This window comes from Nicotiana tabacum, chromosome 8 (assembly GCF_000715075.1).
Source record: "Nicotiana tabacum cultivar K326 chromosome 8, ASM71507v2, whole genome shotgun sequence".
Taxonomy (NCBI): domain Eukaryota; kingdom Viridiplantae; phylum Streptophyta; class Magnoliopsida; order Solanales; family Solanaceae; genus Nicotiana; species Nicotiana tabacum.
The window spans coordinates 134,230,374-134,243,772 of NC_134087.1; the positions used below are offsets into that span (position 1 = coordinate 134,230,374).

The 13,399-nt window shown below is 39.6% G+C and overlaps 2 protein-coding genes across 2 annotated transcripts; one reads left to right on the top strand and one right to left on the bottom strand.

Moving 5' to 3' along the window:
• The first annotated feature begins 1,314 nt into the window (after positions 1 to 1,314).
• LOC107779511 (cell division cycle 20.2, cofactor of APC complex) lies at positions 1,315 to 3,837 on the top strand. The gene is made up of 4 exons (XM_016599960.2): positions 1,315 to 1,801; positions 2,169 to 2,441; positions 2,565 to 2,834; positions 2,924 to 3,837. The coding sequence occupies exons 1-4, from the start codon at positions 1,703 to 1,705 to the stop codon at positions 3,644 to 3,646; spliced, it is 1,365 nt and encodes a 454-aa protein (XP_016455446.1). The 5' UTR covers positions 1,315 to 1,702; the 3' UTR covers positions 3,647 to 3,837.
• An 863-nt stretch (positions 3,838 to 4,700) lies between these two features.
• Positions 4,701 to 5,658, bottom strand: LOC107779512 (late embryogenesis abundant protein At5g17165-like). The gene is made up of 2 exons (XM_016599962.2): positions 5,423 to 5,658; positions 4,701 to 5,152 (listed from the first exon to the last, which is right to left on the bottom strand). Exons 1-2 carry the CDS (start codon positions 5,524 to 5,526, stop codon positions 4,906 to 4,908), a joined length of 351 nt encoding a protein of 116 aa, XP_016455448.1. The 5' UTR covers positions 5,527 to 5,658; the 3' UTR covers positions 4,701 to 4,905.
• Positions 5,659 to 13,399: the final 7,741 nt, after the last annotated feature.

The following is a 13,399-nucleotide window of genomic DNA, read 5'->3' on the forward strand; positions in this document are numbered from 1 at the left end:
AGAATATGAAGGGACATGCATGCTACTAAGACTATCGGTGAACAACTATAAACTACCTACTAACCTTCTATCTTAATCATCGATCTCCACACTCTCCTATCAAGGGTCATGTCCTCAGTGAGCTGAAACAGCGTCATGTCCTGTCTAATCACCTCTCCCCAATACTTCTTAAGCCTACCTCGACCGCTTCTCAAACTCTCCATGGCCAACCTCTCACACCTCCTGACAGGAGCATCAATGCTTCTTCTCTTAACATGTCCGAACCATCTCAGCCTCGACTCCTGCATCTTGTCCTCCACGGAGGCTACTCCCACTCTGTCCCGGATAACTTCATTCTTAATCTTATCTCTCTTGGTACACCCACACATCCATCTCAACATTCTTATCTCTGCTACTTTAATCTTCTGCACGTGGGAGTTCTTGACTGGCCAACACTCAGCCCCATACAGCATAGCCAGTCGAACCACCACTCGATAAAACTTACCCTTAAGTCTTGGCGGCACATTTCTATCACACAAAACACCGGAAGCGAGCCTCTACTTCATCCATCACGCTCTGATGCGATGTGAAACATCTTCGTCAATCTCCCCGTTACCCTGGATAATAGACCCGGGATACTTAAAACTTGCTCTCTTAGGGATAACTTGAGCATCAAGCTTAACCTCTATGTCTGCATTATGGGTCCCGTCACTGAATTTGCACTCCAAGTATTCTGTTTTGGTTCTACTCAGTTTGAAACCTTTAGAATCCAAGGTCTGTCTCCAAACCTCCAACCTCGCGTTAACTCCGCTACGCGTCTCGTCAATCAACACTATATCATAGGCAAATAGCATGCACCAAGGCACTTTTCCTTGGATGTGTCGCGACTGTACATCCATCGCCAAGGCAAATAAAAATGGGCTAAGAGCCGATCCCTAGTGCAACCCCATCACCACAGGGAAATGCTCCGAGTCACCACCTACAGTCCTCACTGAGTCTTAGCATCATCATACATATTCTTAATCACCCTAATGTACGCTACTGGAACGCCGTTAAACTCCAAACACCTTCACAACACCTCCCTCGGGACTTTATCGTATGCTTTCTCAAGGTCAATAAATACCATATGCAAATCCTTCTTCCTCTTCCTGTACTGCTCCACTAATCTCCTTACCAGATGAATCGCTTCCGTAGTCAAACGCCCCAGCATGAATCCAGACTGATTCTCGAAAATAGACACGCACCTCCTCACCCTGGCCTCCACCACCCTCTCCCAAACCTTCAAAAAAAAATTTGTAATTAATATAAATACCATAAGATTTTAGCCTTAGACCAACTGCCATGTATAGGAATATAGCCGTTGTATCATACAAAATGCAAAAACCCTAGAATCCTCGTGACGGCGACTAGCCGTTTGAGAAAAGAATTACAACTCAGACTCAAAGCCATAAACCCATAAATTGAAGAGAGAGGGGAGCGTCTCATCAATTCATCATTGGGTCCTCCATCTTCTCTCTTCTCAATTCTCAACCGACCACTCCACAAGCGCTATTCTATTCGTCTCTTTTTATTAGTTTCTTGTTCTTTAATTCAGTATATTATATTTGACTTAATTAATCTGTCTATAACCTTGATCTTAGTTTTTGCAGGCTTCGATAATCTTGTCTTTATTTCACATATATTACTTTGTTTTTTTTTTTTTTTTTTGTTTTGTGCTAACACAATGGATACAGGATATTTGAGTTCTGCATCAGCAAGTAAGACCAGATCTCGTTGCCCTCTTCAGGAACAACTTCTTCACAGGAGAAATTCTAGTCAAAATGTATGTCTACTTATTCTCTCTAAAAAATTACTTATTGTTTCCATTTATTTGCACAATTAGATTGTAATTTGGACTTCAACTTCAAGAAATTTAGCCATAAGGAAGACGGGTATTCATTTAATAGTCATCTTCGTTCGGTTTTAATTCTAATAGAAAAAATTAAGTTTTGCTAAGTCCTGTTTTTTAATAACTTCGACATAAAGCATAGATATATGTGAAAAATTAGTAAAATTAAATTTCAATAAATAATAATTTCAACAGTGCAATTTAATTGAACAGTAAGAACTTAAAAGGTTAAAATCAAAATTTTGGATCTGTCTCCTTTTCACATGGACATCTAATTGAATGCTGATTTGGGTTGTTGCAGTTGGATAGGTTCATTCCGAATCGATCAGCGATGGATATGGACTATGCACATTACATGTTGACAGAGGCAAAGAAAGGTAAGGAAAATCCAGCTGTTAACTCTCCCTCCAGAGAGGCATATAGGAAGCAGCTTGCAGAAACATTCAACATGAACAGAACTCGTATACTGGCATTCAAGAACAAGCCACCCACTCCTGTTGAGGCCTTTCCCAGTGAATTCTCATCATCTGTTCAACAGGCCAAACCTGCTAAACCCCGTCGACACATTCCTCAGGTTGGTGTACTTTCATGGTCTAGTAATGTTTGTACTATCACATTTCATGAATCATCATGCCAATTGTGTTTTACAAGATTTTAGGATTATATGTGACGGAGGTTTCATTGGTTTATTCTGCAGACTTCTGAAAGGACACTAGATGCTCCGGATCTAGTGGATGACTACTATTTGAATTTATTAGATTGGGGCAGCAGCAATGTTCTTTCTATTGCTCTAGGCAGCACTGTATATCTGTGGGATGCATCTGATGGTGCCACTTCAGAGCTGGCCACTGTTGATGAAGACAATGGTCCTGTTACAAGTGTAAAATGGGCTCCTGATGGTAGACATATTGCTGTTGGTCTGAACAATTCTGATGTTCAGCTCTGGGATACAACTGCAAATCGACTGGTTTGTTTCTTGAATATTTTCTCTTCTTATATTGCTGAATTTAAGTGATTCGTATGCTAATTAATATATGTTTTTATACATTGGTGCAGCTGAGAACTTTGAGAGGTGGTCACCGATCCCGAGTTGGCGCTCTAGATTGGAACAATCACATTTTGACAACAGGGGGAATGGACGGTCAGATCATAAACAACGATGTGAGAGTGAGATCCCCAGTTGTTGACACTTACCAAGGACATCATCAAGAAGTTTGTGGTTTAAAATGGTCAGCCTCTGGACAACAATTAGCAAGCGGTGGAAATGATAATCTTCTCCATATATGGGACAGATCAATGGCTTCTTCCAACTCTACAACACAGTGGCTTCACAGGCTTGAAGATCACACAGCTGCTGTTAAGGCCCTTGCTTGGTGTCCTTTCCAGGGTAATTTATTAGCCTCTGGTGGTGGTGGAGGTGACCGGTCCATTAAGTTCTGGAACACTCATACTGGTGCTTGTGTGAACTCTATTGATACGGGATCTCAGGTTTGTGCCCTGCTATGGAACAAGAATGAACGCGAGCTCCTAAGTTCTCATGGTTTCACTAAGAATCAGCTCACTCTTTGGAAATATCCTTCCATGGTAAAGGTAGCCGAGCTTACTGGTCATACATCCAGAGTACTTTTCATGGCACAAAGTCCAGATGGTTGCACAGTGGCATCTGCAGCTGGGGATGAAACTCTTAGATTCTGGAATGTATTTGGAACTCCTGAAGTTGCAAAGCCTGCACCAAAAGCAAACCCTGAGCCATTTGCTCACTTGAACCGTATTCGATGAATTTATTGTGAGGAGTGACGGAATTCTATCGAGTGTCATGCACCAATGCTGAACGTATATAAAAGAGAATACTAACAGTATTTGCTCCTGAGCCAACAACTTCTGTATATGTAAAAGAGATACTTCAGTTTATATTCATTTATTTTTTGGTTGGGTTCGTGTAAAATAGATAAGTGATTTTGTTTGCTCAAGTTGCTGCGAGAATTTTTCTTGGTCACCTATAGTGACAAAAAAAACCACGTGTAAGATAAAAGCAAAGATTTTTTAACATAAAACCATTGTATGATTGTGAAACTACTTCCTGAATAAGATGAAATTACAATTCTTACTCCCAACTCTGTGTTTATTTCCAAATGACAATTATTTGGTTAAGACAAATTTATTTTGAGTAGTTTCCTACCAAGCCTCCTTGCCCCTACTATCAATCTCTTTTATAAACTTCTCCACCCTCTTGGGCCAAGAAAGTGCTACATCTGGGGTTTAAAAAAAACTTTGGCATACCCAAGAGTCTTGGCTATGCCAAAGTTTTTTTTAAACCCCAGATGTAGCACTTTCAAAGAAATTTGGAGTTTCAACTGTGCTCGAGTATACCTGCTTATGCGCTAATGATCACCCCAATGATCGTCAAGGTGAGATATGAGAATAATATTTATATTTATTAGTTTTAAGACAACTGAGTATTTAGAAAAACAATTCAATCAAAATGTATTTTACGACATATCAATTGAAACTCAAATTTCATGGAAAACTTTAATTTCAAATTAAATTTTGTAAATTGGTTTTTGCTTAAGATATGGGTAGTCAAACATGCCTGCCCAATATAGACTCTGTGTTGGAAAAATTCACACACACACATAGTTCAATTAGATTAATGTGACAGAAAGGAGTTGTGTCTTTATTGTGATTAGATAAAATTTCCGTTAAATATTTTACACAATTCAATAGATTTTCAGTGTGAATTTTGCGAAAATTTTCACCCTAACATTGAAAGAGAAATTTAAGGAAACGAGGATGTTATAGCGCAAGTACACAAAGGGACAGGACTTGACAAAAGTAAAAAAAAGAAGCTCATATAGCAATAGCTCATAAACATTTGAAAACAGTGCAGTGGTCTGTAGTCTAAGATAAGACTACACATACAAATACACATATGTTACAGATTCAAAGAATATAAAGCAAACAAACAAATATAGGTTGCTGCTACCCTCAGAGCATTCACTTAGGTCTGTAAATTAACAAAGTTGAAACTATTATGAAAGTTAAACGTAGGCTGGCTTGTCAAGATCCTCAAGAGGGCGGAAGAAAGCCTTCTGTTCCAATACAGAATCTACACTAGCACTGGCAGGCATGATTTTGAAACCACTGTGATCAGTTACTGGCCCAAACACACCAGTTTGAGGGTGAGGAGCCCAGTATTTGTCGTTGATCACTTCATCTGGCACCACAAAGTAAGGTCGCACGTATTCCTCTGGATTCTTGTCGTACACTGATGCGTGCACTGCCCTCCTGCACAACACAATACTAACTATGTAAGCTGACATAATATATAAGCTTTTCCGCCACAAGTGATCGATTATAGTCTCAAGAAGCTAGCTGCTACTAATATTATTGAAATAAACCAAAAAAGAGGCGGAAAAACAAAATTCCAAAAAATAGCAAAAGAGATTTATTATGCTACAAAAGTCTTAGCTCATATCAATAAATCTGATTAACAAAAGATTTGTGAATACATATAACACCTGTCTGTAGAGTATAGACATAAAAAAAAAAACTGACCTGCCAGAGAGGGTAGGTGAATTTCGAGCACTTGCGTAGCTGAATTGGTTCAGAAATCGCTTCCCCAAGCTCAAGAATCCCCTCTTCTGTAAAGTGGTGGCCATATAATTAATAATCGTATTAAGAATCTGTCTTTCAATTTAATGAAGAAATGAGAAAGAATTAAGAAGATGAAAGGCCTAATTAATGTGATGATGAGACTCTTTGCCTCAATTTCATTCACTATTTATAGTGGAAAAAATCCAGACTTCAGACTGGACTTTCCAATTGTATTTCCCTGGGTCCGCAACTACCCAGTTGGATCAAGTACCAGTTCCGTTCCTCATTTCACCGTTTAGAATATCATTTCCTTCCTTAACTCCTTTTTATTGATTGCAATATTGGACCTATAATTAGGGGCGGAGCTAGTGTACTGATTGCGAATTCGGCGAGCCCAGTAATTTTGGTTCAAACCCTTTATTTATCTTGAACATTTCATTGATTATTTACAATTTTATAATTCAGAACTCAAAAACTTAAAATGCTTAGAATTCTGAACCCATAAACTTAAAATCCTACCTCCGCTTCTGCATCCCTGTCAACGTACCAAAAGATGGATTAGCAAAAATCTTGATTATTAACTTAAAGTCGTCCTTCTGTTATTTTATATTTGGTCAAGATGAGGTAGACCAGAAAAAAAAAAATAGAAAAAAGGAGGAAAAATCACAAAGCGGATGTTAGTATTAAATTGACTGATTGGGTTAATAATGAGCAAGTTAAAGTGTATTGAACCGAATGAATTATTAACTTATGAGAATAGTGACACTTTTATATTTTAATTATGTTTTACACTCTCGTCTCTTCTTTGGCATGCCGAGTGCTAGTGCAGGGTGCTGTAAAACTTGTCACGAATTTCCATTTAAGATGCAGTTTTATCTTAATTGCCCTCTTTCGCAAAAATTGGAATGAAAGAAAATTTAAAACAAATTAATAGCTCTACATTTAACGATTCTTTCAAGTTAATCTCGCACTTGTTACTTTTATCTGCGCTATAACAATTAGTCCCAAATTAGAACTCTTGAGAAAGCCACCGGATTAGAGTCAAATTAAGTGAGCATACATGTTTATTAGGTTAAACTCTAAATGCGACATGCATGGGTCAAACCACTACCAGTCAACCACAAGCGGAAAAGTAAAGATATGATAATTGAAGTATAATGGCAAAATTAAAAGGTATGATAACTTTACAAAATCAAAAGGTAAGTAATTTTATAAAAGATTGTTGCAAGGGCCTCACCACTTCCTCAACCGGATTTTTTTTAATATAAAAACTATAAAGATACTTTTCGCGATAGATCAATAATCACCTAGTGAATCAGAAACTGATTTTGTTAAACATACACACATATTAGAATTATTACTTCGTCAATGGCTTTCACGTGTCTTTGCAATCAATGGCTAACCCAGAATTTTGCGCAGACAAATTTAATAAAAAATAATGTTAACCGACAATAACAATGGTATCGGCAACGCCAAGTGAGATTTGTTTTGAGGCTCTTTTTCTGGTCTTAAATTCATAATGCTACTGCAAAATGAAGAATTTTAAAAAGTTCTGGTCGACATTCCTCTATATTTTATTTTTTCAAAGAATGTTGGGCAAAAATTTTAAAACACTTAACAAAGAACTTTACACAGGAACATCTTTGGTCAAGCGGATTCAACAAAGCTTATATTCACAATTTACGGAATTTAATCTATATAAAAGTTTTAGCGGAAAATATTCATTTGAACCCTCTTGATCCTACTTTGGTTCGTCTCTGTTTGCTATAGAGGAAAAAATGAGAAGGGTAAAAAAGACAAAAACTAATTGAATTTCCAACCGACTTACATTTCAGTCTACATTGTTAAGCTCTAAAAAATAAAAAGGTATGATAACTTTACAAAATCAGAAGGTAAGTAATTTTATAAAAGATTGTTGCAAGCTAGGGCCTCACCACTTCCTCAAATGGAAATTAAATCTATATGATAGAATTATTACTTCACCAGTCTTTGCAATCACTGACGAACTCAGAATTTTATACAAGTGGGTTTAATAAAAATAATGTTAACCGACAATAAGAATGGTATTAGCAACGCAGCAAGTGAGATTATTTTTGAGGCTCTTCTTCGGGTCTTAAACTCATAATGCTACTACAAAATGAACAAATTTAAATATTTGTGGTCGACATTCCTCTATATTTTATTTTTCAAAGAAAGTTGGGCAAAAAATTTAAAACACTTAACAAAGAACTGTACACAGGAACATCTTTGGTCAAGCGGATTCAATATAGGCTTATATTTCACAATTTACAGAATTTAATCTATATAAAATCTCAAAAATTTTCAGCGAAGCAGATTCATTTGAACCCTATTGATCCTACTTCGGTTCGTGTTTGTTTGCGATAGAGGAAAAACGAGAAGGGTAAAAAAGACAGAAACTAATTGAATTTCCAACCGACTTACATTTCAGTCTACATTGTTAAGCTCTAAAAAAATAAGTAAAATATATCTGAAGTCTTGTTTAGGAGCCGGTCCTGAGGTAGCCAAGTTTGAAAATGTTTTGGACTATTTTGTATGATCAAATATTAATGCACCCAGCTAGTCAACTTGAATTGCTACAATATCGTCGGGGCAGATTTATAAGGGAGATTATGAGGCACGTAAACCAATGTATTTTTGCAAAATTAGATATTTTATGTACATATTTTTTTAAATTGTTACATATATATTGACACCCATACTTCAAGAATAAGCTTAATGGTGTACTTGGTTGAATGTTGAATTATTTACTAAGAGAAATATGAGATCAATTCTCACTTAATATATTTTTTTCCTTTTTTTAGTAGCGCATTCATGTACTAAAAACTCTAGATGTGCAACTGAATATCGTAGCAGCCAAAAAAAAATTGTTGGCGGGCTGAAACCTGTTTCATCTAGTAAACTAGTTTTGAGTAGTAAAAATTTGAATTGTTGGAGAGAGCATCTTCGAAGATGGAATATACGTTTCGGAATGAAAAATGCTAGTAAGTTACAACTTTTATTCATATAATAATTCGAATTTACAAAAGATAAAGAACATATGAAAAGTTATTATTCTATCAACCGTGTGTTGATCACTTATAACAACTAAACATGTGGTGATCGCTTATAATATCCATTCATTAGCTATTGCAGTATCTATTCTAATACTTTGTATTTACCCTTCAAATGGATAACAATTAAATTTGTACGCGATTTTAAAGATATATGGATTGATTCGATACAAATAACCACAAATATTAGATAAATGAGTTACAGACAAAATGAATAATCAAACCAAATGTAATGTTACGGCCCAACTCGAATTTAGGTTGAACAATGGTTTTGCCCTCGATCGGATCCTTAGTTCGAAGCCAATTGTGAATGAAGAACAAACAGTGAAATGAGAACATTACAATAGCTGGAAAGCGGAAAAATAAATTTGTATTGCCTTGGTTTTTGTGTTACAATGTGTGTTATCAAAGAAAAGCTCCCCCTTATATAATAGGAGAGTTTCATCCCTAGTACAAATCTAAAAATGATAAAAATCTCCCTTTCTCATTAATTACTGATCCGTAACCGCCATCGAGCGAGATCCGTGCCGTTATATCTGGTTGGTGGCGAAAATCACGGCCCTCTATCTGTCGTATATAACCGTTCCTGTGCTTTCCGAAGTCTTAGAACTTATTCCAAGTCCAGGGTGCATCATTTTATCAAGTCCGATAGCGAGCACTTCGTTCACTACAAAGAGTTCCCAACTTCAATTTCGATCTCGCGAGTGCATGTTCTCACTTCGTTTCATTCACCGGAAAATCGGGGTGTGCATTATCCCCGATTTTGCCCGTATACAGATAGTCCCCTCATTTTTCGGAGAGTAGGTTTGCCGAACGATGGGAAACAATAGATGAACTCCGATTCCTTCCTTCGTACGTTACAACCGAGATGATAGATAAGCTGAAACGTCCCGTCAGTCGTGCTGTTCTGACTTTGGACACGTGTTAGTCGCCGGCTGACTGCGTTCGAATGTGAAGCGTCGCACATTGGCTGTTTTTCCCTATAAAAGCTTCGAATTTTTGCATTTCTTTCACTTTATGATCCTATCTTTTACCTTTGAATTCTCCAACGACTTTTAACTTTTTCAAATCTCTAAACCCTCCTTCTTGAACCTTCATATCTTCATCTCTGACCTTCAAACCTTCATATTTTTTCTTGGATATCCAACCCAGATCTTCATATCTTCATCCCTGACCTTCAAACCTTCATACTTTTTCATCAAATCTTCACATTTTTCCTTCGAATCTTTATATTCCCTTCAAATATTCATATTTTTCCCAGATCACAATGGCTGAAACTTCCAAGTCTGTACCGCAACAAGCGGCTCCCTCATCTTCCTATCCGGCCACGGGCATCGAGGTGGCTCACGAGCCTCCCATGAAAAGCTTCATACCCAGGGGTTGTTCGATCGGGGATGATTTCAAAGTCGTGAAGGACTCTAGCCAACAAGACCGAGGCGAGGGAGCATGAAGATACATATGCTCCGTCACTAAAGATACCCTTCCCCTAGCCCGAGAGGACTGTAAATGGGAAGTTAAATATGTGGTCGTCCCCGGGCCTAACGATGATATTACTACCTATGTGGAGGGGTATTTAAGTGTTTACACTTGCCCCTTCACGTTAGGCCCATTAGATCCCATAGTCCAAGATTTTTGTAAGAGGTACAAGGTATGCCTCGAGCAAATTCACCCATCATTTTGGAGGATCGTGATCCTCCTACGTCATTTTGTGAATAATACTGACAACCCACAATTTATCCTCGACCATCTACTCTGCCTGTATAGCCCCCGAATTTTCTAAGGGGGGCTGGTCAAGCTTGTCCGTCAAGTAAGTAAGGCCCCTTTCTCGAGCATTGACTAGGATCGAGATCGAGGCTGGCAGGGGAGGTTTGCTCGGGTGAAAACCAAAGACCTGATCACTCCCGAGTTTCTGCCGTTCCTCGAGAGGAAGAACACATCTCGTAAGCATGGTCTTCCTTAAGTATTATCTTATTTTTATTCCTTCCCTCATTGCCTAAATTTACAGCCGTGCAGTTGTTGCCCAAGTTCCTGATGCAATCCCTCGGTTCAAGGAGTGGATCGAAAGGATTTGTAAGCAGATATTGTACTCCGAGCGCGCATGGCGCAAACTTTCGAAGGGAAAATGGGAGGCCCATTCTAATGGTAAGGTTCTTCCCAAAATAGTTACCGCTATGTCCCCAATTTACATAATGCTAACCTTTTCTCTCCCTTTATAGTTCTGCCTAAGACCACCGAACTTAGGCCGCTGGATGAGGGCGAGGATACATCCTTACCTGTAGAGCCCTCCGTTTCGGGACAGCCCGGGGCTGCCGCAGAGGAGGAAAAGAAGAGGAAAAGAAAGTCCTCTGTTCCCGGGATCCCGAGGCGAAGAGGGAGAAGAGGGCGGCCACCTAGGTCCCAAAGCCCAAGAAGAATACCAAATCTTGGGTAATGGACCCCGACTTTCTCTACTGGCTCGGGGATGAGCCTGAAGAAGATGAAATATTTGTCGCCCATGGATCGACCCCTACTAGAGAGCAGGCGACGACCGAGAAAGGGGGCCACAAAGTCGATACCCTTCTGACTCGGGAAACTGAGGGAGAGATGGAGGCTGCAACCTCTCAGGAAGCCGTTTCTATTTTGACGGAGGCGACTAGTGTGATTGACATCATCGAGACGCCCTCCTATACCGAGCCTATTCTCGAAGAGGCCCAAGCGGGCAAAAAAAATTCAAGTGAGGGAGTACAAGGTTCAAATGATCCCCTCAACTCCTTTTTTGATGGCATGGACCTGTCTGCATTGGAGGATTTTTCCGGGCTGGGTCACCTAGTAATCGCGAAGAAGGACGTGCCCTCTGGAGCTAGCGGGCCGAGTTCGAGCCCAAAACTAGCAAAGTGATTTCCTGTGCCAAGTGTGGACCCCAGGCGCAAGAGAACGATCGTTCTCACAATCCTGGAGGATGCTTGAGCCCTGTCTACTCTGGTAGGAGTGGCAAGCTACCTCCGATGCCTGGTGACTGAGGAGGAACAAGCAAAGATGAACGGGGTGGGCATGTCAAGTCTTTTCAACGAGGCATAACAGGCGCTGAACCGGGACACTTTCGTACCCTTTTATGAATCCCACTTAATATTTCCTCCGGTACCACTTGGAAATTAGCCAGCTCAAGTTCAAGCCCAGAAAGCAGGTTCAAAAGAAGGACATGTATAGGGCTCTTAGTGATAAACATGACGAGGCCCTTAAATACCTACATATTCTCCAGGTAGAGATGAAAAAAGCTTAGAAGGAGACCTCGACCCTGAAGTGGGAACATGCTGACCTGGTTGAGAAGGTAAAGGTCTTTGAAGCTAAAAACGAGCAGCTAGTCGTGGTGACTAACAACACAACTTCGCAGGTCCAATAGAAGATAGACCTGACCGACCAGCTGCGGGCTGAGATGGATAAGGTTAAGGCCACGATCGAAGTATGGAAGGGCAGGATGGACATTCTGGCCTCGGAGAAGGAAGCTACAAAGGTGGAGCTGGCATCGGTCAAGAACCAACATCGGGTGGCGAAGGACAAATCCGACAAGTGGTCTAGGTTGAACGATGATCTCCAGGCACAGTTGAGCTGCACCGTCGTGGAACGGGATACTTTTGGAAGAGAATATGCGGCACTGAGGTCCAAATTACACATAACCTTTTTTGATGCCAAAGAAATGATGGCTCAATACAAGGCCAATGTAGAGGCAGCCGAGACCCGCTTAAAGACAAAGATTGAATACATGAAATGGCTATCCCGAAGAGAGACCCTCGAAGAGATTCATGCTCGAGTTTTTGACCTATTGGCCGAGGTTGAATAAGCTAGGAGGCTCGGGGCCGAGGCGAAGGAATTATACAAGCCTGAGTGTCCCGAAGGTTTCGAGGGCTCTGAAGGCTCCGACGGTTCTAGCGACGAGTCAGGCCCCGGTGAAAACCAGGCGTAGGGGCTTAGTATTTTTCCAGTTTTTCTTATGTATATTTTTTTTGATTTATCCCGAGGCCGTTCTATGAGGGCCTTGTAAATATATTTTGGAATGAATAAAAATTTCCCCTTTTTGGAAATAACGTGTCTTTATTTTTCCAGCATCTTTTTGTAATTTCTATTTGTGTTGTTTTTTATGCCTTAGCACATAATCATATGTAGTTCTGGGGCATTTATTTTTCGGAGGTTCGAACGAAGCCCGACTTTGGCGCAACTTCGTTTGCTTGTGGCTTCGAACTCTCGGTGAGATAGGGGGTTTTCAAGATGCTTAAGTGTTTTTAGATGATGTTTTTGCCGATGATAATCTTTTAGTAGGTTTCGAATTTTCATAAGGGCCTTACTTTCTGGTTTCTATTTTCGGATGTCTCCGAGCCATTTTTAGGGTGGCCATAACCTTTTATATTTGGGCATCACTAATAGGTTTGGTGCCTTCGGGATTCGGCATCTTAGGCCGCCCGAACTTTCATCGAGCGACAGTCCTCGAGTAAGGGGTAGCCCGTAGGCTCGACAGTCCCCGAGTAGGGTAGCCCGTGGGTTCGATAGTCCCCGAGTAGGGGTAGCTCGTAGGATTTTAGGCAGGGGCGGCCCGACGAATTTTGTGGCCTAAAGCCAAATTTTATGAGAGGCCTTAATTTTTAATTTTTTTTTAGCTTTTCTTAGATACAAAGTTGTTAATAATTTTCTTATAATCAGTAACTCCTAATAAATATTTCTCAATTGACAATATAACTACTCCATTTGCCTTTCTTGTGACATTATTGATCTTAGGTAAAATTTTATCAATTCTAATTTTGAAAACTTCTTTCCGCTGAAGCAACGGTAACATGAGTTATTAAAATTATTCCATAAGCAATTTAGGCATTTGGAAAAGAATTTAAAAAATTATTTT